The sequence below is a fragment of the Protopterus annectens genome, chromosome 8.part0, assembly GCF_019279795.1.
Source record: "Protopterus annectens isolate FY-2018-M chromosome 8.part0, PAN1.0, whole genome shotgun sequence".
Taxonomy (NCBI): domain Eukaryota; kingdom Metazoa; phylum Chordata; order Ceratodontiformes; family Protopteridae; genus Protopterus; species Protopterus annectens.
In genome coordinates, this window is record NC_056741.1 from 512357923 (window position 1) to 512385739 (window position 27817).

General features: G+C 42.5%; 1 protein-coding gene across 1 annotated transcript in view; it reads left to right on the top strand.

Annotated features, from left to right (window-relative positions):
* The window catches only part of LOC122808310 (melatonin receptor type 1C-like), a 154562-nt gene that overhangs the window by 41382 nt on the left and 85363 nt on the right, over positions 1-27817 (top strand). The window contains exon 2 of the mRNA XM_044079276.1: positions 24479-25249. Within this exon, the coding sequence (XP_043935211.1) occupies positions 24479-25249 (771 nt within the window). The remainder of the gene's footprint in view (positions 1-24478; positions 25250-27817) is intronic.

Below are 27817 nucleotides of genomic sequence, written 5' to 3' on the forward strand. Positions count from 1 at the left end.
AACATTGTTGGCTAGGCTTACGTAGGCCCTTGGGTCGATAGCCTAGTACCTACCTATGAACAAACTTCCTTTATCTGAACATGTATCTACTATACAACTCTAATATACTAGCAATTATTGCCACATTTAAAAAAGGTACACATTTTAAACACTGAGCTATACATTCTTGTTTAATATATTATATGGACTGCATTAACAAAAGAGCATAAGGTATACTTGTCATTGTAAAAATAAAAATCAGCAACTTGGACATCACACTAAAATCAACCACAATCATTCTCAGGCCTTGAAACATTTCTAGTCACTGTAACTACATCAAAATGAAAACATCTAAACATGGGATGCATTTAGCTATGTCCTCAAACTACCTCCAGGCACATTGCCTGTAACTCTTAACTAGTACCATAAAAACCACATCAATAAAATAATACCTCTCAGTGACTTCTATATTTCTTGGTCAAGTGAATGGGGAAAAAACTCCAACTACTCTATTCAGTCATCATAATCTCACAAACAATCATTGCCCCAACTAGAGTTAACCCTAGGTTAAATGGAAGTAACACTAATGTGGATCCCAATGAAATACCCCATTTTTTATACAGGAAAATTGCTAAATTACCTGGGTGAATACTACATTATCTCTGTGATTTGAAAAATAAATCCACTTCTCTTGTGCTAAAACTTTTATTATAAAAAAAAGTGAGTAAGCTTCCAAATTAAAGTATAATGCATTAAATCAGGTATAGATTGATCAGTTTTCAGTAATAACAAAAACCTGGATTATATTGTTTGCACTTTTCTTGATTATTAAAGCTGTTGGACAAACATCACAGTCAGAAAAATAAGGAAAAGAAAGATATCACTACCTTGTCTACAAATTCTAAACAAATAATCAATGCTAGCGAAATGACAAGGCACAGAAAATGTATACAAGCACCAGAAACACTCATTCATTAATACAATATAAATAACCGAGGAAAAATCACAGTAAACACTGCCAGAAAACTACTACAATAAAAAGGCATGGATTATCCTCAATGGAAAGCTGACCTCCCCAGATCCCTAAACTGCTTAACAACACATCCCCCCGGATTCACGAATCCTCCATGTAAGACTTAATAAGTCTTACTCGGAGGCTGCAGTTGAATGGTATGACATCAGCGTGCCATGAATATGCATGAGGGCATGCTGACTCAACCGTAAGTCATACACAGAACGTGGAAGAAAGCAGGGGGCATGTCCAACTGCTGAGCAGTCTAAATGTCCACGCTCCTGCAAGTGTTTGAAAAGTAAAAGCAAATACACAAGAGCGAGTCCGCTCAAATGTCCCTGCACCCAACACCACACTCCCTGATATTGTAAACCCCCATCACAGTTATAAAAAGCAAAACATTAAATTTATTTTTTTTAATTCCCAAAATAGCTGCCCGTATTTGCGCATGTGTGCGCAGGTGTGCCAATTGCTTAGCTAGAGTTAGCAATTCTGACATGGAAGAGCATAAGAAAGAATGTTTATGCAAATCACACCAAGTAGCAATAGCATAATGGTAGAGCATTCACACAAAGAAGAGGCATTCACAGTTTGCGTCTCACCGCTCCCCTTCGTATTTATTTTTAAATCAGTATATGAAATAATACCAGACAAATATGTGTAAATAGTACTAAAATGCAGTGAAATGGCCAATGTATCAGTGAACAAAATAAATATTTTAAATGATTCTGATATATAATTACCTGCAATTAAGCAGCACTTCACCCAGTGCAATAGAGTTGCCCATAGTTTAATAATGCTTAACCCAGCACAATAGAGGTGCCCATAGCGAAATAGCGCTTTAACTAGTGCAATGTGTTTGCGCGGATGTGCGTGCTGCGCAAACCAGGGCACCGTAGGGCACCGAGGCGCAACGTAGAGCAAAGTTGCTTATATGCAGCCACACCCCTAGCCTGTCTGGACAGTATGAAAATAAAATGAATGACAAGGTTCGAACCCAGGACTCTGCATCAGAAGCAAAGTACAGAACCACTAAGCCATGAGAATTTAGGGGAAACAGCCACTGTTAACATACATATACTTACTAATGGTAGTTTAACCATTACTAAGCAGGTCTGCAGTCAGCCAAGAATTTAAAAAAATGGCCAATCACAAAAAAGTGTGGGAAATGTGGCATATTTAAGCCCTTTAGGCGGGAATACACACCATAACTGATTGTAGCTCACATCTGCAGTTAGAATGGCTGGTGTCGGAGAGGGAACATGCTTCGGAGTGCAACGTTGGGGCATCAAGGAGTGAAAATACATGGTTTGGCTCCTTGTCCACCGTCATGAGTCAAGACTCCTGCAGGGCCAGTTCCAAGGGACAGAGTACAAGGCAGAGGCTTGGAACCGGTTAGTTCATGACCTCAGCAGTGCTACAAGCGTTCCTCAGACTGGTGAGCAGGTCCGTCACTACCATGCAGACCTGAAGAGATGGAAACAGGACCACCTGAACCAGTGGATACAGGAGGCCCATGGGATGCAGGATGCCCCACAACTGAGTATGTAGCCATGAAATGCAGTATGTAAGAATTGATAATTGAGTATGTATAATGGATAGGTATGTCTCAATATCCCTTCATTTACTTTACAGCTGCAGGTGACTGTGCTGCGAATCAGCAAGCCTATGCTGATAGGCTGCTAAGGCTGCGCCACCAGGCAGGTTAGTGATTATTCTGCATGTATTGTTATATAAAATATGGGAGAGAGCATGAAAGAAAGTGTTGTAGTCCAATAATACAGCCATAAAATTGCCTGAATAAGTCCTCTGCATGTACTGTCAGATAAAAACGTCAGAGAGGCAGAAAAAGAGTATAGTAACCCATTAAGAAAGGTAACATATGTCTGGAATAATATCTCTGCAGGCACTGTCATATAAAATAAGTGAGTGAGCCTGAAAAAAAGAGTGTTCTAACCTATTAATAAAGGTATAATATGTCTTGAACATGTCTGCCATATGCACAGTTAAAGCAAATAAAGGAGTGAGCTTGTGGAAAAGTGTGCAATGTCATTAATAAAGGTCTAAAACCCAAAGTGTGTTTGTGTCACATAGTTTGAAATATTGTTGTACCCTTGCATTATACAAATAGTACTGTTTGAAAAAGTGTTGGCAACCCAGAGTTGTGCAGTCCCATATAAAGTGGGTGATGGAAGTGCTAGTAGCTGTGAAGCATATATACAGTCTGCAACAATTAGTTACTGGCTGGCATGCATAACTAAATCTGGCACATGTGTAGCATGTTATTTTTTCCCCAGAAATGTGAGTGTGTGTCAAGAAATGCAGGGTTCTGTACAAATCAAAGTGAAAATGTCATGTGAAAACATCCCAGATATGTAGATAAAGAAATAGAAATGCAATCAAGAAATATGTAGCAGTAACATCTGCATCCTGGACAGTTAGTATGTCAGATATAGGTCAGGCATATATTGGACTAGCCAAACCCATTACACAACCTAATGTATGGTGGCAAGCGTAATAATACATGTAGGGGATATACACCTGCAGTCATTAGGACTGTAGTGTAGACTAAAAGGTAATTATAAGATGTTAACCAAGGTTTTTTTCTACACCCTACTGTATGTGCATAAACCATGCAATTCCACACTTCAATGGATATGTGTAATCTTAAATATTTGTTGGGACATATGTCCTATTGTTCTATAAATATTTACATTCACGTTGATGCATGTGCCCTGTTTAAAAACCACAATCATGTTGGCCTGTTGCTACCAAACATCCCTGCATGCTGTTGGAATATCCACTGTGGTTCAATATATGCATGTGTTATGCTTGCTGTTCAACTGTTGGAACCTTGGTGTGTTGGGTTAATGGGAATATTACTGCATGCTGTTACAACTAATCTGGAATGCTGTTGTTTATGTTGTAATTAAACACAACTAATCACAGAACGTATGGGAAGGCCGGTCCCAGTGGACCCACCTGTCCATCCTCAGCTGTCAAGTGCACCTGGCACCAGCAGGTCCGGTGCCCATCCTGGGCTCCCCTCCTCCATTGGTCCTGTGCCACCTTAGGGTGGAAGTGCTGCAGGGGATGAAGCTCATCCCCCCGTACAAGCATGGGCTGAGAAGGGCCACCTGTCACCCTTGGGTCCGGGTTGTGGTGAGTAGGGAGATCCAGCATTCAGTCACTGATCCCCTATGCCAGCTCGAGGCAAGAGTGGCGTGTCTCACGGGTGAGCCTGCCCGTCCTATGCAGCCCCCAGCACAGCCACCCTCGGGGCTGTGAAGGTGCAGTGGTGACTGCCTATGGGTGGAGATCTCAGTTCCACTGTTACCATCTGTGGACTCATGGGCTTGTGATTTCCAAACATCTGACCTCGTCAATTGTGTTCACCCACCCCATGTGTCATACACCGCTCCTGTATGCATCTTGTCTGTCTTGTCTGTTTACCTCCCCAACCTACCTCCCCAGACATACCTACTTTCTCTACCTCACTTCCCACTCTTGCCTGAAAAAAAAAAACAAAACAACAAAAAGGGCAATCTGTACCCACAAAAAAATTATGCCCCATACATAGCTGCCCATTTTGCATACATGTCCATTGGACATGTAAACTGATAATTATAATTGGCAGTACAACATACTTTGTTGTCCTTACCCCTCTCCCAGGGGTGGAAGGCTTCAAATATCACTCCAAATTTATTGCATATGCACAGCTGTTGCTGGTAAAGAAATGGGCAGCTATATACCTTCCCTACACCCGTCATGCACATCCCGAGCTTGTTTACCTACTGTCTGTCCCTCTTTGTGCCCCCTTTTTCACCACTTTCCTCTCTCCCCATTTTCTTTTCTTTCAAAGAAATTAGCACAGGGGTTAGCGGGAGTAAGCACTTTTAAGCAGTATTAAGCAGGTTTAAGCGAGTGTGCGCATGTGTGTGTTTAGCTAAGCATCACTAAGCGTTGCGCAAACCCATGCAAACCCGCTTACAACTGCTTAAATGTGCCTTAGTCACTCTATGGCAAGGCCCTTGTTCTGCTGAGCAGCAAAAGAAAAAACCTCTGCCAATCCCGAACCCCAGACCATTGACACAATAGACTGCATGAATTACCACTAAGCCACAGCAGATATACAAATAACTTTGTTCTGAAATAAATATATCATGCATTACAATGAGGGAATGTAAATGGAAATTAGGAATGGTATAACACAAATCCTGTTCTGTGGGTCTTTACTAGCAGTTGTTGTGGAATTGCATGACATGACTGTGAAAGGAGAACCAGCCATCCTAGCAGGGAATAATGTTACAGCAGCACCTTACAAACACCACACAGTATCAGACCAGGATAAACACTGGCAAAGTTGAATAGGGCAGGGGCCAGACTCCCCAACTGTGACTGCTTTACAGGGATGTCCCTGATTTGTAAACCAATGTTAGTTGTGCCCCACTGAATCACTCTGAAAATTACTAACTGTAGGCAGACAAGTGTGGAATCACACATAGTGAATAATGTCAATAGGTGAGAGTAGACACTGCTTGCACGTCAGAAAAGGTGTACTTATACATATGCTCTGATTCCCAAGAAAGTCTCAACTGCAATATGTCAGTAATATATTGCAGGTGTATCTCACTTATATGTACCTTTCACTGAGGCCGTTCAAGTATATACCTGAAAGTATCTGAGGCCTGGCAGAGGCAGAAACACACAGGCATATCAGCATTACTGCTGTTACACACTCTGCAAATAGCTTTGGAAGGAGTTCCACAAGCATGCTCTTATGTAGGAGTACAACACAGAAATATCACAGGATGTAGCCATGTACTGCTAGCAAACAACTGTGACAATGCCAATGTGCCACTGCTGAAAAGACTGGTGTGGTGCACAGACAAAGTATAATAGGCTAACCTCTAGCTACCATCTGGATATGTCCACAGGTGTGAGCTACACAGACAGACTACTTGCCTTAATAGACTAACAGGTACACAGCAACCCTGTATGTTCAGTAAGATAAACCTCACATGATAATAAAAAATGCTCTTTGCAGTTCTGCACCCCTTCCCAAAGGTACAACACACCTGTGTATTCAGGCAAAAACCAGGGTGTAGGTAGGCATACTCAGTACTGAACTATGTCCAGTTGTGTTGAGCAGCCTGTGCTAATGTCAACACAAACAAACCACAAACTGTTCAAAAGTGAGTAACGTAATAATTACAGTATAGCAGTTCACAAACACTGCATGTGCCACAGGAATATAGTGCAAAAACCACATTTGTATGGCAGTTAATTGTGTAAGTCAGAAATAAAGTACATACTCTCATGTATCCTGTGTTAGCATTTGGAGCGGTGAGTACATGTCTACACTGAGAAGTGTGTACTGGAAGCAGCAACATTCAGGTTTGAGTACAACATGCATCTAAGTGGCTACAACCCTAGCTTCAGATAAGAGACATATACCAACCTTCTGACTGACACAACGGTGTCCAGAGCAAACAAGCATGGGCCCCACCTTGGAAAGCTGAAAGGGCTATGCCTACCTAACCTAGCGTTTTATAGCAGTGGGCTGCAATCACAATGAGTAATGCAATAACCACACAGCAGGCTGCATGCAATTACTGAATGGTGGGCAGCAACTGGTGCAGAGGCTGTCACATGCACAAGTGCAGATACCTAGAAAAGCAGGCTGTAGCTGCAGTCCACACATGCAATTCTATCATTGCAGGGGCTGGGAGACAGAGAGTGAGAGAGAGAGAGAGAGAGACACACAGACACAGACACAACAGAGAGAGAAAAACTGAGACATAAACCAAAATAGAGGGGGAAACCCCAAAACAAAGACCAAAAAAAAAAAATAAAAACCTACAAAACCGTAACACACGGAGCAGGGAAATACAAAGGTAAGGTATGTAACTCACATGTATGTGTTGGCATGTAGTAAATGTTCCTGAAGAGTACTCTACACACTGCAAATCATCCATGTGTGGCAGCAGTACGTATCTATCTGTATCTGCACATGTGCATAGGGCAAGGGACATACTGCAACTGTTAGTGAAGGGTGGACAGATATCTGTCATTGAAGGTTGATATGTGCATATATCTATGTAGTTCGTAGTGTGTGGCCTAGAAAACAGCATGCAGTGCTGATATATGTCATGTGGTGGTTAAATGCTGTGGGACTCATTTGTCAGATCTGCTGTGTTACAGCCAGTGAGGCCTGCTAATGCTACATGGGCTGAGAACACCCACATGCATTCTGCACAACACTGTGCAATATAATCACATAACTGTACATCCCACAACTGTCGCATATAGGTGGACTGTATATGTGCCTATATGTACATCCATGTGTACAGCAATGGATGTGTACATGTATGTGTGTGTATATATATATATATATATATATATATATATATATATATATATATATATATATAAATAAAATATATGTATATATATATATATATATATATATATATATATATATATATATATATATATATATATATATATATATATATATATATATATATATATATATATATATATATACATATATATATATATATATATATATATATATATATATACATATATATATATATATATATATATATATATATATATATATATATATATATATATATATATATATAGAGAGAGAGAGAGAGAGAGACACGGGGTCATATGTACTGCAACAGGTGTGTGGTGACCAAGGCATGGACTGTAGACAAGTGTTGATACTGCAGTGCCATTCCTCCTTTCCAAAACACTGTACCCATTAACTACCACATAGGTAGAGATCTACCTAACAGTGAAGGTGTGATAGGGGAACATGGGACACAGGTGGACAGTAGCCTCCGCTTTGATGAAGACAGTGCCACACTACACCTGTAATCAGTCTGTGTGGTATGTGTCATGACAACAGGTGTGTCATCTATAGAAATATAGGGCAGTGTTCCCCTCTACTCATCACAATGCTCTGTGTGGTATGTACCTCACATGACAACTACACCAGGTGAAAAGGCCACAGACATACCTCCCAAAGGGTAATACTGGCCGCAAACAGATGCCCTATGCAGACTGACTCACAAAACCACATCTACACTGTATTGCATACTGGCCACACAAAGGTGACCTCTGCCAGACATACAGAGGTATGTCACACCCATAGCTGGGTGACAACCACCATGGCAACATATTATAATCCCTCTGGGATACACGCTCTAGGGCCCTAAACCTTGTCAGCTCACTAAACAGCACATGCTGGAGGGATAGGTTCCCATCTCAGAGATATGCCATACACTGGAATAGACCACCTAGCAATAGCAAACAAGGCTCCTCATTAGCAGTTGTCATAAATACCCCTGATGATTGTGTGGAAGATTGGTAGTACACCCCAGGAAACACATCTGTGGTTCTGTTTGGCAGGGGGCAAGTGAAATCAAAGTACATGTGTGTCAAAGACCAGGGTAGCATATGGCTAGGCTGCCGTAGGCCCGAGGGCCAACAGCATATTACCTACCTATGACACTATGCACTCACACATGTACTCAATGCACTACCTGCTATGTGAGGTTGAATAAGTGCAACGCTGAATGTGTGCAAGGTCTGTAAAGGTGTGATAGCTTAGTGTGAAGTTGTATCTGACATGGTAGTGTCTATCCTAGCTGTGAGGACAGCAAATGATGTGTAATGTACTGTTAGATAGACATAGTAGTACGGCATATGATGTGACATAGTTCCTTGTTGACGAATGTGGTATCTCATTGTAGGCTAAAGCAATACATGTATGCTTAGGGAATGGTACTGCTGGTGAATCCAACTCCCATATGAACTGTAGTACTACCTGAAGCTGTAGGCCTAAACAGCACAGTATGGTGTGTGTTCACATTGCTTGGAAACACTGTCATGTGTGTTTCCTGTAGTCTGCACAGAGAACAAAACTCAGGCATAAGGGTGTGTAAGTAGTGGCACACAGTACTGTATGGTACACAGGTAATGATCATCTGTGTTGGCATACAATGGTGTGTTGTATGTTTGTCTGATGTGTGTGTAATTATGCCTGTACAATGGCTGCAAGCATATGTGTGTTACAGAGTATACATGTGTATCCACAACATATATACTCTGTTACAGCAGTTTGCCACCTATAGTAACAACTGTACACATCTGTTAGGCAGGGTTATGGAATCAACGACTAGGGTGGTTGACTGGTACTACTGTACCTGTACTTTACATCCATTGCAATGGATGACATCTCTGTTCATGCATTGGTGTGATATACACCCCTGTCTTGAGGTTGTGCAATGTGTCACAAACAGTGTGTTGGGTACTGTTGTATAGTGGTGTGATATATAGAGTGTGCCAGGCACTGTTAGTTAGTTGTGGCCTGAGAACCAATAAGTGGTATTGAACGTGTGTAACCTCTGACAGACAATAGGATGGTATATATGTCAGTAAAGTGATATCTGTGGTTAAAGGTGTAAAGTGTGCCACAGGACTCACTCACACATATTGTTCATATCTTTTTCAGCCAGATGGCCCACCAACGCAACCCACCGTACACAGTGGATGAGGAAGAGGTGGTACTGCAAAGCCTATTGCAGCAGTACATGATGCTGTTCTCCAGAAGCAGCCAGCACCAGCAGGAGTGGACTGCACTGTGGCAGGAATTTGTTCGTCGGGTAAATGACATAGGCATGCATAACCAGACATATGAGCAGGTATGCCATCACTGCAGTGATTTAATTAGACATGTCCGGCGGCATGCATCTGATATCCAAAGACAACAGCTTGCCACAGGTGGTGGGGTGGCCATTCATCCCCCACTCACCACAGTGGAGGAGCTGCTCCTAAGCATGGTGGCTCCTGGACAACAGCAACATAAACCTCTGACATGTGTTGTCATGGAGGCCGGAGCCACCCAGCACATCCACCTGGAGCAAGCAGGTAACATGCCCTATCTGTAGATGACAGTTAACTGTATTGTCAGATTATGTCTACGTGAGATGTGTACTGTGTGTTTAGCAGTTCTGCTGCCTAGTGTTGTGCAATACTGATATTTCGAATAATATCTCTACACCTGTGACTGTTGACTGTTGTTATACTGCAGTTTAGCATACCCATTGTAGCAATGTCACAGTTGTGGCCACTGACGAACTCTCTCATATTCTCGTAGGTCCCTCTGGTGTGACAGCAGGGCAGCCGATCCATGCTGGCGAGTGTGTTATAACTGAAATGTTGGTAATGAAATATGCATGTCATAGGTGAGGTATAGGCCATGTACATGTAACACACCTTGCATAATGCATGCCATGCATGTTTGCTGTAAGACATTGCACAGCTCAGTAATGTCAGTAGCTGCCTCACTGACATGCAATACACAGAGCATAAGACACAGTTGTGGCAACCCCGTACTGCACATTGGATAGGTATAGTTGCAACACCTGTACACAACATAACACATTTATCATACGCAGTACACAAAGACATGCTACATATGGCGTAACCACACACCCACTGTAAGGTCACACTTCAGTATACCACATGTCATCCACACACACATGATGTACCTCAGGGGTAGAGGCCTATCATAGGGCTGTGCAACACTCTTCAACACATAACACAGTCATGTTAGGTAATGCTCCCTATTGGGCACCTCATACACCCATGTACAAAGTGGCTGTGTAATAGTGAACGTAGCCATGGCACTGCAGTTCAGGTGCAGCATGCTAGGTGGTAGTCTGTCACACAGTAGTAGCTGTGAGTGACCACAAGATGCATGATGATGATGATGACGGCACATGGTACTACACCGCATCCAGTTACAGTGACCACGGTACTACAGATAGCTGTCTTTGCTTTGCACCTCATTGTTGTGTGCGTGTGTGCAAACATATGCACCTATACACAATATGCATAGCATGCTGTGTGTGTGCTTACATATGCCAGTATACCCAATATGCACAGCTGTCGCCATCTGTACAAAGAGTCACATATATGTCCTGGAGTGCTATTGGGTGTATAGGTCACATGACACACATTGGGTATATGTGGTGTTTAATGTTGCAGTCGTGTAGCATGCCATGTCATGGCTGGCACTGACATATCTGCAATATGTCCCACACTCACCATAACCACTGTAAAATGGCCATGTCAAGCACTGGGATTCCTTCACATCTACATGCACCACTCATCCCATGTCTGTACATTGCATGCATTTGCTACACCTGTGCCCACTATTATTTGCTATGGACACAGACACTGTAATCAGACATGGCAATCTATGTGTCACACAGATAACACATGCAGCCATGGTATGTATACCATTGAGTGATGGTGCACAGGACATTGCAGAGCAGATAATACTTGCACTGAACAACTACATCAAAGCCATGTATAATGTCATTAAATAGGGCCCTCTACACTTGCACTGCATGGTCTTGAGCAACACATATTCTGCATGCTGACACGTGTGAGGTGACTGTATGCCTTCTGATACTGTCACCCACCTTCACCCACTATTGTGTATGTGTTGGATTGCTGGTGTGTGTGTGTGTGTGTGTGTGTGTGTGTGTGTGTGTGTGTGTGTGTGTGCTGTAGTGAGCAGTGTATTTGTGTTCATGTGTGCATGTGTGCATGTGTTCATGTGTGCATGTGTGCATGTGTGCATGTGTGCTAACATCATGTACAGATTGTGAAGTGTGTTTCCTGTCTTCCTTCCATAGGTGCTGAGTTAGGGGTGTCTGAATGCAACAGGGAACCTGATGTCACTGCCACTAATAGTGGAGATGATGAGACATGTATTGTGGCACAGGAAGGTCTGACAAGGTCAGTTGTTGGTCCACCAATCGACAGTACACAGAGTTCAACCCCATCTATGCGCACACTCATACTGCCAATACATCCCTCATCACCAATGGCCTTAGCTGAGGGACAGCATACAGTCGGCATTGACCAGGAGAGTGTGGTACTCATGGCACGTGCATCCCCTCACAGCAGCCATAGCCAGATTACTGGAATGGTACCACATAGGCAGATGTCCAGGGGTTCTCAGGGGAGCACCACTGGTCATATTGCCACTGGCAGATGTGCCCCCAGAGGTATTACAAGCTCCAGTATGTTCCAGGCTGTAATGCAGGCACAGGCACGTATGGAACAGGACACCCGACAGGGACTAAGGGCACAGAGGACCCATTACACTGCTATCAATGATAGCATCCGTGACCTTGCCGGTGCCATCCGGAATTACACTGAGGTCATTGATAGCCACTGGAGGGAGACATTAGATGTCCTCCACAATGTGTTAGCCATGAGCCAGGACCGAGCGGGATGGATGGGAAGCTGATGCAGACACATGCCAGCAACAGCATCAGCTGGCAGTCATCATGGACGGACCACAGATCACAGCTACTTCCATAGTGGCAGGCCTGTCCATTGACCATCCTACTAGACCACATACACATGGCACTGGCCAGTCCGAGCAGGGACATGGGTCCACTCATCATACTCTGCCTCTGATGATAGCACTCAGTCAGGGTTGGTACCCGATACTGCCTGTAGCACCCCTGCCAGGCACAGGTACCATGTCCGTGGCCAGAGACAGTGATCTGTATGGCCTAGCAGGTACAGGCTGTGGCTGTCCCACAACCGCCCATATATGGCAGCCACATGGTGGAGTTGTGTGCATGCAGACACACACACGTTAACCAAACAACTAGGGCTCACACATACACACACACATTACATCAACATTGGCCCGTGCTGTACTGTTGTCCCTCACACACACACACACACACACACACACACACACACACACACACACACACACACACATACAGACATGTCGATTGGATGGGTCAATGTCGGGCTCTGGCAAACCAACAACACACCCTGTGCATATGATGACACCTGTGCCACCTCCTGTCATCTGTAACATTGATGCAGGAATAGGCTAACATGGTTCTGATGCACAGAGTGACATTATAGCAGTGTAGCAATAGTAACAAGTTGCCAACAAGAAAGTGTAATGATATCCTTGTAGGTATATCTGAGCAGGCATTATGCATCACAGCTCTGATAGCCATTGTAGCATTGTTTACACCAGCGTTAGGTCTGAGTATGTATTGTCCGCCCATGTGCCACTTAGCTGAAGTGTACAGTGTCGCCAGCATGTGTTAGTGACTGGACAGTACGTGTGTGATGTGTGCATTACAAATTAGCAGGTGTACATCTGTGAACATGGTGTGTGCGCACTGTCTGCATGTACGTGCATAGTGGACACATGGGATGTGCAACATACCCTGTTGTACACATTGTTAACATCTCATGGTATCTTTCGATGGCCAGTATGCATTCTACTACAGATATGTACTAACATGGGTACACATGTGTGTATGACATGGGTTGACACTATGCTGTGGGTGATACTGTTGATATATGTCAATGATCTGCAGTCTGGTAGTATACACCACCTCAACAGCATGACTATAACCAATCATTAGATGATGTCCTGACAAATGACACACAGTTGTAGGGAACTCAGTAACAGTTGGATCCTTCTGGTACTATACTATAACAGTAACCAGTGGTACTGACCACCACACATTCCTGGGACCACACCTGTGTGGCATATAGCCCTCTTAGGTACATGTAAACACACTAGGGATATGTCCATCCACATCTGGAAATGCATGCATTGGCCTACACTGCATTCCCTGGATGGGACGCATATCCTACACAAGGGTATCATGCAGTCAGATACCTGTTGTCCAGTACATGCTGTATCATAGTAAGCCGACTATGGCATAGTCATCCACATTTACTACACATACTATCCCGACAGTACCACATAGGTAGTAGCCCTCAACATGTATGTTGGGTACCAATGTGTACAGACAGACACGTGTTATGTCATCTGTCCCTTGGTATCCACATATCCATAGGTATTGTGGGGTCCATTGGTGTTTCACATAACACATTGGTCTGATGAAGGGTTGGAGAACCTGAAAGCGCTTACATTGTTGGAATACTTTTGTATTAAACAGTTTTACATAGCGGTGTCGAGCCAGTCTTTTTCTTGCTTAGTATTTTGTTTCTTTGGACTGGTTGACTTTGGCTTCAGCACGGAACATTGTTTGGTTTCACATTAGGGACCTGCATGCATATCCACAGGGCTGTTGTACACCTATAATGACTGTCCATTACTGCCAGTCGTTGTTGTGTATGAACCTGTCTGACATATACCCCGGGCAATTACCCTCACTCACAGTACTCTATAGTATGTGTCATGGGTGTGTGTGTGGCACAGATGACCTTGGCCACGGATCACTACCATGGCCGGGCTTGTCGCATACATACATATGTGACCTATGATCCGAGAAGCAGCAGCACAATCTGTCGAAGGAAACAAATGTATTCATGTAGTATGCAGGTTTCACACCTATGTACTGATTGAGGTCACATGTACACACAATTATTTGCCATGCAGATACCCGATGTGTGCAATGCGCATACCGTTTTAATCATATGTCATACTGTAGTAAAAGCCAAAGCCACACAGCATTGATCATCTGTGGCACACACACACTCAGCATTTGCAGGATTCAAACTCCTACCTAACTATGTTATGATACTAGAGAGATACGCATTGACATGGTGCGCTATATGCTGGATTGGGTGGCTTCTCTTCTCCTGATATATTTGTAGGATGCTGACATCATCAGACATTCCAAAGAGGGATGTACCTCTTTTATTGTGTTTTCCTAGTCTCCAAAAAGGGTACTCCTCTCAAAGGAAATCACATACTTACACATCCCCCCACACACACTGTCAGCGTTTGTAGGATTCAAACCCCTACCTAATTATGTTATGACACAACAGAGATACGCATTAATACAGCACGCTATATGCTTCACTGGGTGGTTTCTGTTCTCCTGATATATTTGTAGGATGCTGACATCATCAGACATTCCAAAGAGGGATGTGCCTCTTATAATGTGTTTTCCCAGTCTCCAAAAAAGGCTACTCCTCTCAAAGGAAATCACACACATATACACATCCCCCACACACACTGTCAGTGTTTGCAGGATTCAAACCCCTACCTAACTATGTTATGATACTAGAGAGATATGCATTAACACAACATGCTATATGCTTTATTGGATGTTATCTGTCCTCCTGGTATATTTGTAGGATGCTGACATCATCAGACATTCCAAAGAGGGATGTACCTCTTTTAATGTGTTTTCCCAGTCTCCAAAAAGGCTACTCCTCTCAAAGGAACTCACACACATACACCTACCACACACACAATCAGCGTTTGCAGGATTCAAACCCCTACTTAACTATGTTATGATACTAGAGAGATACGTATTAACACAGTGCTATATGCTTTATTGGGTGGCTTCTGTTCTCCTGGTATACTTGTAGGATACTGACATCATCAGAGTGGACATGGTATTGTGTGTACACTTTCTTTTATGTAATCTCAGGAATGATCCATGTGGGTCGGCAGGTATCAACAGCTTGAACAGGACCCTGTGAGTCTCACCTTGTGTGATCTATCTGTGGACACATTGACATCCCTTCATATGTCAACACATATCTATGCACAGATTGTTGGTTTTGTGGATACGACATGTGTCTGTGATGTTGACAAAGAGCTATTCAAAGTCTATGTGGGACATGTGTAGCTCTGTTCAGTGATGTATGTCCTGGGTGGCTGCCTTGCAAATGGTGTAGCATGTTTGGGAACCATGATCTGCACATGAACATACCACAGTTGGTAGGGTTGTGTGTTTGTTAGCTTCCAATAGCTCTGTTTATGACTTCAGCCATGATGCACTCCATGGTCTTGCAGATCAGACTTTAAAGGCTTACTGGACTATATTTCCCATGGTGTGTTGTGCACCCACACTTGTGGGGAGTGCCATATGTTGCTGTAACACATTAGACAGTTCCAGACCCTGTGGAGTGTGTGAGGCTGAACAGACTGCTCAGGTGCAGGGTCTGTTTGTTCTGTAGTGCATGCATGACACATATTGGGAAACAATGTAAACCAATTGCTGCCATGCTTTTGGCTTTGGGGGGAGCTGGTCAGCCATTCTACACGTGATATCTCCTGGTATGATGTCAGGGACTATCGTCAGTGGGAGGTGGGTATGTATATATGGGCCTGTCTGACAGGATGTCGGCATTGTCAGTAAGGTACAGTTGGCCCTGACTCAGGACATATATGAGTGTACATTACTATTTATGACATAGCTGAAGGACATGTCATGATTCTCAGTCTGGACTCCTTCTCAGCTACTCTTTACAAAACACCAACAAACCTGAGCACTAATCCCGGTTATACTCTTTTACACACTTAACACCCTACCGATCCTTTGTGATCAGGCTACAGAGTATGTCATCATAATATACTGGCATGTCCAGGGGTCAGTTTCGTGTGTACTCTCCAGTCCAGCTAGTGAATATTGTGGTTATGACACAATGTCACATCTGCCTCATGTAAACAGACAACCCTCTCCTCCTCCCAACACACTCAGATATATGTGAGAGATGCAACAATATTGACATACAGGAGGCTGAGCTCTCTCAACCCATGACTGGCATAGTCTATCAGGTAGTGAAAGTGACCACACACACCACATATCAGTCTCACATATACCAATAGTGACAGCAATCAAACCACATTATCACACATACACATACTCGGAGGCTCTACATACACTCTGCCTAAGCAGCAGAGAGCTCCAAAGCAGACACACAAACAACTGCTACCCCACTACAATACCCACATATCACATAGTTCACAATGTCAGTGTGCCACACAGTCACTGCCCATCGGGCTAAACAATACACCTGATACACTTGTAATAGGTGACACTTAATGTCAGACACACTAACGTCCCACTCACCAGGATAAACAAGGGAATAGTCACTTTGAGCTGTCTCTCAGGTGCCAGGATCCGCCACATAACACATGCACTCAGGTCACTCCAAAGCAAGTCCAGGACTGGCTCCATCATTGTCCATGCTGGTGCATGCAACCTCAGACGTTCCTCCCTGGACCACATGACATGATACATAGAGGAACTCTCTGATCATGTAGCCCAGGCCAGTATGACCTTGACCTTGTCTAGCATCTTACACTCACCAAGTATGATGTCTCAGTATACCAACAAACTAATCACGTTTAACAGTTGGCTAACATATTGGTGTTATTCAAAGGGGATACACTGTCTGTCAGCCTGGGGTGACATGCTCGACATGCCACGTAGCTTCCCTATGGACAGCTTGCACCTGTCACCCTTGGACCTTTGAATACTGGCTAAGGCACTTGCTGCCACCATACTGCCTTACTTAAGTGGGGCTCAAAAGACAGACCCACCTCCATAGACATTACAGAGTACATGACACTGAGGGTAATGCTGCTCAACACCAGATGTATTACCCTCAAATTGCGCACACTCAGGAATCTCCTCAGTATGGAGAATAGCAATATCTGTGCACTAACAGACACATGGTTCAGGCTCCCACATGCACACCAGCACTACCAGGTTATATTTTGTACCATGCTTTCTGTCCAAATAACTCGGAATGGCCAACACAAATAGGGGGAGTATCCATATACATCACAGATACACATACCTCCGGGTTGGTAGCACTGCACATAGCATCACAAACCATACATATGCACCTAGCATTGTGCAAATCTGCCTTAGACCACAATCCAAACTCAGCAACCACACTCGGCTTTCCAGGGAACACTGGACAATATGACGGTCTCCCCAAACATTGTTATATTGGGTGACGTCAAATACCCGCACATTGACTGGGGATAGTATTCAGGCCCCAACACCCTCGCCCAACAGTTGCTACTATTTGTAAACTTATATGCTATGGCACAACCAGTCACCACACCCACAAGAGGGGACAATACTTTGGACATGATCATCAACAACATGGGGACTCTATGTTCCACACCTGCGATATACCCTTCATTGGTAAGGTCAGAACATACTTTATCTCACTGGACATCCATATCCCGTCCCCATACCCATCCTGGCTAATCTTGGTGAACTTCCCAAAAGCAAATGTCACACTTCTCCATACCACGGTGGTATCCTTCAGAGACCCTGGGTCAGTGGTAAGTATGGCTCAGACTGCTGAATCCTTTACATACACATTCTATGGACACCTAGTGGACTGCATGGATCGTGCTATCCAAAATAACACCTGGACTCACTCGTCCAATGGCAGGGGACCTGTCTGGTAGACCCCGGCCATTAATACGCTATACAACAAAAGGAGGAAGCTACTACATGATAGAGCACAATCCCAGACAAGAAAGGCATATGTGATCTGTACTAGCAGACAGCTACAATCACTCGTGCATTTATGTCAGGCCTGCTTCTAACGGACAATTGCACCAGACAGATCGGACACTCACAAGGCCTTCTTCAGTTAATTCAGGTACCTGGCTGGACACTCACTGATATGCTGTGTGTTACTGCATACTGACTGAACATACCCTGAACCCACAGACATTGCCAACATCCAGGCAAACAGGTTCAGTGCAGATGTCTCCCCCCATCCATCCTAAGGAGGTACTGTCCATCCCAACAGAGTGTAACCTCCCTGACATCATGAATAAACAGGTGAGTGCTGCCCTCCCCACAGCGGACAACACAGCATCAATGGGACCAGACGGTGTCCCATGTTGTACACGGCCTTCATGACAGATGTAACCCTCCGATTGCGTCACTGTTCGATATCAGAGTTACTGCAGGATTTGTACCCATGGAATGGCGTACAGCGATAGTGGTACCGCTCCACTGAATACTGCCACAACAGACCACAGACAATATCGGCTTATAAGGCTAACTAGCCTGTTCTGCAAAGCTATGGAGCGTTTTGTAATGGGACTCATGCACATAGACATGGGAAACCTACAGACACTGGGTCCTACACATTACAGCATTGTTGTGGGCAGATCTTGCCTGTTGGACCTGGTTGTATTCTTTAAACAGTTACCAGGTCCATCAGTGTTGGGACAGTTGTCCACACAGCCTGCCTGGACCTTGCACAACCCTTCAACACAATACCCCACTCGGCCATTATGCATAGGCTCACTGGCATCAATATCGACACATATCTCACACGATGGATTGCTACCTGGATCAGGGATAGCACCCACATGCTCAGTGTTGCAGGAGCCATGTCTGACTATACACCAGTTACACATGGCATCCCACAAGGCTCATTCCTAGGACCCCTCTTGTTCAGTATATATTTGTGTGATGTACAGGCTATCACAGGAGGGATATGGCTGCCCATGTTTGCAGATGACTGCAAACTGGGTGCCATAATCAACTCTCCAGCTGGCACATGCATACTCATACAGGGTCTCACAGAGATAGGATGACTGGTGCCTGAGCCATGGCCTATGGCTACATGCCATTAGTTGCATAGTCATCCCCTTTGAGAATGATAACATGCCCACACATTACCACATAGGTAGTAATCCATTACATACGGTAGTAGTTGTTACAGGTTTGGGGACATGACCTGTTCATACTCTCACCTTTGACAATCACATTGCCAAAGTGGTTAGACAGTACTTCTATATAGCCCACCATATCCCACATGGTTTCACATGTTGATCACGTGTGGTCATTGTGCCCCTATACTCATCACAACCATGCTTGGTTACTATGCCACATTTGGGATGTACCTTACCTGACACCTGCAGCAACTGTAATGGCCACAAATGTTACTCATCAAGCAGATGTAGGGATTCACATGGATGCCCTGCACAGTTCAGATACAGTAACTCCAGCTCTACTCAGTCACTTACCACCTACACGGATGTGTTTTGTGCCTGTAGTTTAAAGCAATATCTGACCCAGAATTAATGGACATGCTCCACCTCAGGATATCCAACTCCCTTGGAGCTACACACTCCAGGGACATATACCTCAGCACAGATGTTAATAGGACATGCTGGGGGGACAGATTATTATCCAAAGGCTCCACAAACTGCGGAGTGTAGTCCCAGTTTTGCATAGGCAGAGCCACCCACTGACCACCTACAGGTAACATATTGACAAGTGGATGGGTGATCGTATGTTTACCCATGGGATATCTTCTGGGTCCCTGCTAGACAAAGGCACAATACACTAAACGTAAATGGGCTATCTTGTGTGACCTACTATTCACAGGCACAGTCTTCTGATTTGACTGGGTTGCAGAAGCCAAACACACTCTGGCTATGCTTGTACATGCCCTAGGGCAGATAGCCTAGTGTCAACCTCTGAACCTATGATAATGTTCATGATGCACAATGTTTATTTCTGATACTGTTTGCAGGTTTTAATCATCTTTGCTTTCCCACTATCTATGAACCGCTTGGGTATCTGCGGAACATATTTGATTATGACAGGGTTCCACTATATTATATACGTGTCTGTTATCATATAAGTGTGTGCACAGGGCAGATTGCTGGATAGTGAGAGGTTCCTGGGTTAACACATGCAACTGCCTGATATGTGTGGCCCACTGCTGTACTCCAACATGGCCTAAGTGTGTGAGCATGCCCAGTTCAGACTGTCAGTGTTCTGTTGCCTGACATTTGTCTCATGTATTCAAGTGTGTGAGCATGCCCAGTGTGACCTTTCAGTATGTTGCTGTCTGAGGTCCACTACATTTGTTGATGTATGTGTACATGTCCAGTATTAACATTTCTGCTGTGTACGTTGAAAGTCAGGCTCTATTCTTACTGCAGGACTCACCTTTGTGTCATAACTCGACAGGGATTATGCTGTGCCTGCAGGATTTCCATGGAATACTTTGCATAGACTTATCAACATTTCTTCATACAGGCTAACCACTGCAATATTGTCATGGTTTAGTGGTTCAGTACTATGACTATAATGCACAGTATCCTGGGTTCGAGGCCCATCACCACTTATATTTTCATACTGAGCAGACCAGACTGCTTAAGGGCCAGTATAGCAACTATGAGCATGTTGGCTTTTGTTCAGCTATGACCTACTTAGACCCAGCTTGTCCAACATTGCTCAATATTAACCATCATTGCTGCACGTTGGCCAATATTACTCAACATTGACCACATTTGTACTAGTTGGTGTGTGCAATTTTGTTTACATATACTACATAGTGGTAAATGCTGTTTAGCACTGCTTTATATTGCTTAGCACATGGCAATCATGCCTCAGGTGTTGATGCAGGGCTGCCTATGTTGGATGCACATACTACACTCCCTATACATGTTTGAAAGCAGGTAGTGTCAACGTAGGCATCTCTTTTACTATATGTGCGGGTCAGAGAGAGGTATCATTTCCAGAGTTCCTACTGAGCCAGTGTATGTGCTATGCGTTGCATCTTTGCCAAGGCCAAAGCATACTGGGCACACCTCCCTCTGCCTCAGCATGTTGCATATGTTGCCTTATAACAGCAATGGCAGCCCCTAACATTTTTTGTCTCAGTAAAGCTTTTTCAGTTTTCACTTCTATTAGCTTACTGCAGTGTTGCAGTGTCTCTTGAGAGAAACATAATGGACTGTTGTTTGCAGAGTTTTAAATGCTGGGCTGGGCTGGGCTAATATTCTGCCTGGGTAGTTGCCTGATTCTAATTGTTTTCACCTGCTAGCTCTGCTAGTACTCCCTGGTAACTTCCTTACTATTTGGTGTGCTTCCTTTTTCCTTTCTGTTTCCTCAGGGGGGAGCGCTGTGCACAGCAGCTAACACGCGCGCACACATGCTTACATGGACTAAAACGTGCTTATTCTTGTTAAAACGCATGCACACCAGTGCAAACACACTTACAACTGTTTACACAGCTTTACATATGCTTACTCAAGCTTACACATGCGCACACACGCTAACACATGCGCACACACGCTAACACGCGCACACACTGTCTTACTCGGGTTTACTGGCATGCACACGCGCGCATGCACGCTCAGCAAGAAAGTTTGGTGTTATCCATGGCATACACCTTCAATTTCTTGACTTTACCTAGCCTACCTGTTGACACACCTCTTTCAATAATATGTAATTGTCAGCTGACGCATGACCCTCTGCTCCAATGAGCTTCACTCCTTTCATATATACCCCCCCTCGTGATGTCACCTATCTTCTACTCTGTTACTCCCCTTATCCTACTCCTACACTCCACTGACTCTGCTCATTTCCTATGTAAACTTGCGATTCACTATCCTAACTCTCATTTGCATAGGATTGCCTACTAATGCTTGGTTACATCTCTTAGACTGAGCTTCCCCCCTTAGCAACCTCTACTCGGTGGCCATGTTGTCTTCCACCTACCATTCACTTGCATTGTAAATTCATTTTAGCTATAAAATCCACATTTGTGGATCTTAATTATTAATTTTCTGGTTTTTAGGAAGCAGCACATTTGCGTAGCACTGTGCTATGGTTAAACCCCGGAGATCAGGATGAAAAAAAAAAAGTTCTTTTATTTCTATTTTGCATCACTTCCCATTGCCAATGGCCGTATTTTTGGTCATTGGCATGCTTCCTCCTGTAAATGCATGCTTTTTTTGCAGCTGTCACGGCTCCGTTTTGCTATTTGCAGAACCGTACTCAGTTATCAACTGAGTACATTTCTTCAAATAACACTACTCCTACTCGGACAGGTTCAGGTTTCCCGGATCACAAATTTACCTCATTTGCATAGCTTTCACCTGCAATTGAGGTAATTTGCATATCCATGCCCTGTCCGAGTTGGACTTGTTTGGAGAGCTCAGTTGCACGCCCCTACCGGCTGTTCCTGGATCGCTCGGCGGACATGTTGGCTGCATGGAGTCTTACTCTACTCTTAGACTCCGTGCAAGCCTTAGTGAATCCGGCCCATAGTTAATCCACTTATTCTAATTATCTAGAAAACTATTCTAGATGGTGATTTTCCAGGTATTTGGAAAGATACCATAATTAAATCTCTTTTAAAGTATGTAAATAAATAAAAGATAAGGAGCTATAAGCCCCTCTCTATCCTCAGTCCAAACTCTGAAATACTTGGAAGGGTCATCCATACCCAAGTCATTAATTTCTTAAAAAAATAACAAAATAATTAACATGCACATACTTTCAACCTAGTCACAGCACACAGACTGCCCTAGTAAAACTGATTGACCATATAATTACATAATATTAAAAAGGAGACATTGCAGCAGTAACAGCAACAGTAGCCTTTCTTGACTTTTCTAGTGCCATCTGTGTGGTAAACCACAACATCCTGATCCACCACCACTAAAATATAGACTGCAATGAACTAGTCTTAAAATGCTTCTCCCATCTTTGAGATAGGATACTAACTATAAAATGGCAAAGATCATTATCATTTATGTTTAAACCTGACTTTGGTATTTCACAAGGATCAATGTTTGGAGTACTACTGTTCACAGTCTTCATAACGACCTGAACCAGCATACACAAGGAGTAAAATTGCTGTGGTATGTTGACAGCTCTGCAGTCCCACACAGTGGCACTAGTACTCCATCACTTATTTCTCAGTTGCCACAGTCCACTGATACTCTCTATACATAGTTACAAGAATTTAAAGTTATTGCTCATGAAACTAAGACTAAAAATCACAACAAATGGCAAAAGGATGCAAAATAACATTTTCTGAGCTACAACAAATAAATTACATTGACACTGAACTTGCTATTTTACATTTTAAGTAGCACTATTTTTAATAAAATCTCTCCTTTGCACACATGCTAATAGTATCTTAAAATACATATATAAAACATTATTTGATGTCCTCTATGAAATTAATAAATGTCTGTCCATATAAACTACAGTCAAAGTAGCAAATGTACTGCTTTTGTCTGCAGTGCTATCAGAAATCTAGCAAGCCCATTCTATGTAAAATGGAATATCCATATTATAAAATACTCAAATTTGCATCCCAGGTTGCAGGTTGGTGCTTCTTCCCTTTAAGTTTTCCATAGCTAGGAAAGACATTGCTAGAAACAGGTCCATGGAAGAAACAATATATTTAACAGTTTGCTAGTTACCCTCCAGGATCCCTTCTTTATGGGAATTCATGCTGATATGTACAATGTCCAACATAACAGATAGCAGTGCATGGACTTTCCTGCTCTGTCTTCATCCCCTTTTCCCCATAGAAAACATTTATCAGCTGTTGCTGTTACAAATGCTGAGTCTTCGTGTACCTTAGCTCTTAAAGTCTTCCCTTCAAGGCAAAATATAAGTAACATTCTAAAATAAATAATTTTACAAAAATGATGATCATGTGAAAAAAAAACATTATTAAGGGGTTTTCATATGCAACTGCAAAAACATGGTTTCTATTTTTTTATATGTGGAATGAAATAACCTGGTCTAAATGCTACATTCTGCATCTTGTTCTCACTATTTCTTTCTTAGTCATAATTCTGATTTTTTATTTATCTCTTTCTTTCTTTTGCAGGAAATTACTTTGTTATCAACTTGGCTCTGGCTGATTTACTTGTAGCAGTATACCCTTATCCTACAATTTTAGTTGCACTTTTTCAAAATGGTTGGACATTGGGAGAAACTCAGTGCCGCCTGAGTGCTGCCCTTATATGTCTGAGTTGCATTGCATCTGTCTATAACATTACAGCAATAGCCATTAATAGATACTGCTGTATTTGCCATGCTTCCAGATACAATCTGCTGTTCAGTGAGAAAAACACTTACACCTGCATTGGCTCTATATGGGTATTGTCTGTCATCACGTTTTTACCTATGGTATTTTACAACATGTTGCACTATGATCCACGTATATACCAGTGCACCTTCCTGCGGAGTGTCAATCTATCAATCACCCTTGGTATAGAGATCACACATTTCTTTGTCAGTACCAGTATTGTAATATTCTGCTACACAAAAATTTGGATAATGATCATTGAAGTCAAATTTCGGGTCAGAAAACAAAGCAAGCAAAAGCTGAAATCTAATGAACTACAACAGTTTTTCATCATGTTCCTAGTTTTTGCTCTTTTCTCAGTTTGCTGGGGACCTTACAGCGTAATAGGATTTGCAATAGCAATTGGTCCAATGCATTTAGAGTCCAGCATTCCATGCTGGGTGTATCCTGTATCATCCTTTCTGGCTGCTTTTAATAGTTGCTTGAATGGCATTCTCTATGGTGTATTTAACCAAAATTTCCGTAATGAATACAAACGTTTCATTTTTTACTGTGTTTGTTTAGGCAATTGTAAATAAACATGTCAAAATGACCTAGGCAAGAAACAACAAATTATATGTACTACATGCTATGATATGCATTTTAAAGAACCATTGCTCTTGTATGAGAAAACAACTTAGAGTGATGTTGATTTAATTGGGCAAAACAATATTTATTTGCTATCATTTCTATATTTCCATTAGAACTTTAGGCAGTTCATAGTTGAATAACTGGATTCCTGTCATAAGTATAAGGACAGTAAGTGTGATCCTCAGTACTGCGAGCATTTAATACATACTAAGTCTGAAATTGCTGTAACTTGGAAAATTCCCTTTTGTCCAAGGTAGAGCAATCTCAGAATTATTATATATAAGCAATGGAGGAGTGAGATACAAAATGTGTTTTACTAGGTAACAGCGACTTTCACAGTTGACCATAGCTTCACTAGAATCACAGTTTGTTTGTTTCAATATTTGCACTGTTGAGTTTCAGAGAAATAGAAAAGGGAATGCAAAACCATTCAATGTCATTATTTAAAAGTGTGTTAAATATATCTGTATATATATATATATATATATATATATATATATATATATATAATTTATTTATTTATTTTTTTTTAAGAATTGTATAATAGCAATAATCCACTTGTGTCTAGAAAACCACTGATTTACTAATGGCTAATATACTTGTTTGACCACCTGGGCTTTGCCATCACGATCATGCAGTGCCAGCCTTGACTAAAACCAACATTAGCCACATCCAGCCATGTATTATTGCTAAAGAAGTCCTTCACTAGTGAGTGAAAAGGGTCTATATTAGAACATCAAAGTTTTAAAACTTTGAATGTTCTAATATCGACCCATATTCAGCGAACGCTTTCCCAGGGAAAAAATTTGCTGTTCCGACAAACATACACACAACACAAGCACACCAAACAAACAGCCATCCACACACATACACTTAAAATCCTACATTTAACCCTACATTAAAGTATACATACACTACTATCTATCCACTTACCTTAACCCAAACCCTAACCCTAAGGTCCGTCACTATCGCACACTCACATCACCCGTGTCCTAACCCTAACTCACCTACCCCGCCCTAACCCTCACGTTCACACAATCGCACACTTACCTGACCCACGTCCTAACCCTAACTCACCTAACTCACACTCTAACCCTCACGTCCACACAATCGCACACTTACCTGATCCCGACCCATAACTTTCCACCACAGTGCTGAAAATAGCAAAGCCACAGAAATGGCCAACTGAATTCCTTCCCTAGGAAGAAATTCGGTGTTCTGCAGCTTCGCTATTTTCAGCGTTCGTTGTATAGGGGTTGGTATTAGAACATTCGAAGTTTTAAAACTTCAATGTTCTAATATAGACCCAGTGAAAATTAAGCAATAATCAGTTACTGGGTTTGTGTTCTGCAGTATTTATCAGTCATAAATACTGGAGTTAAAGGGTGAAGCATTAGTGGTATAATGGAGACACGAGTGGGTAAATGCAATCATGCATGAACACACATGCATATACACACATACACATTACTTTATAAACTGTTTTATTAAATAATATTATGATAAATGCTGTAAGAGGCATTTTATGTCATCAAAATTGTAATATGAGTTTTGGTCCACAACCAGAAAGCTGACATCTGCAAAAATCTAGTGCTGACAAAGGAAAAGGAAAAATATTGTGTGTGTGTGTGTGTGTGTGTGTGTGTGTGTGTGTGTGTGTGTGTGTGTGTGTGTGTGTGTGTGTGTGTGTGTGAGAGAGAGAGAGAGAGAAAGAGAGAGTGTATTGAGGGACCAGACTCTTGCAGCAACTTTATCCCATAGATATCATTATTGCATCTCAAAGGTCATTATATACACAGAAAGTAACATTCCAGATAAAAGCAATGATTTAATTGAGAAAATCCTATGTCTCACATACGAAGACTAGGTTTTCAGTTAGGCAATACTTTTGTAAATAATTGTTTTTAATTCATCTCGAAGTTATACTCTCCATCAAAATGCATATTTCCTTACATGTTATTCCTATGTATAAGGGAAATTTTGAATTACTATAATATTGTAATGTTCCATGATAGCAGTGATGTGAGGAAACCAACTCAATAAATGAGCTTTATCTTTATTGTCTTTTCTAAACCCTTTCACTTTGACATAAAAAGGGCCAATCCTAAAAGTGTTGAAAATAAAACACTGTCCATATACCCCTGCCCAAATACAATAAACCAGGCCAAATAGCCAATGTGACTAGTTTATTAAAACATACAATTCAAGCAGAAATCAAGGCAAAACACCAGGCTGCACTACAACATTAGAATAAAAGGAAATATTAAACGCATTTTACATTTAAGGTGGCAAACAAATTACAAAAACAGCAGTGTTAAACCAAAACACCCAGTTCCAGCTATGCAACCCAGAGCAGCGTGCCATTGCTTGCTCCAGCCTGCAATCTAACCAACTCAAAGAAAGAAAGGGGGAATAGAAGGGTCCCTATGAAGTGACAGATCCCTCTTACACCATCCCAAAAATACTACTTCTTTCCTAATTTGTTTTTGATATGTCAAAAAGTGAAGG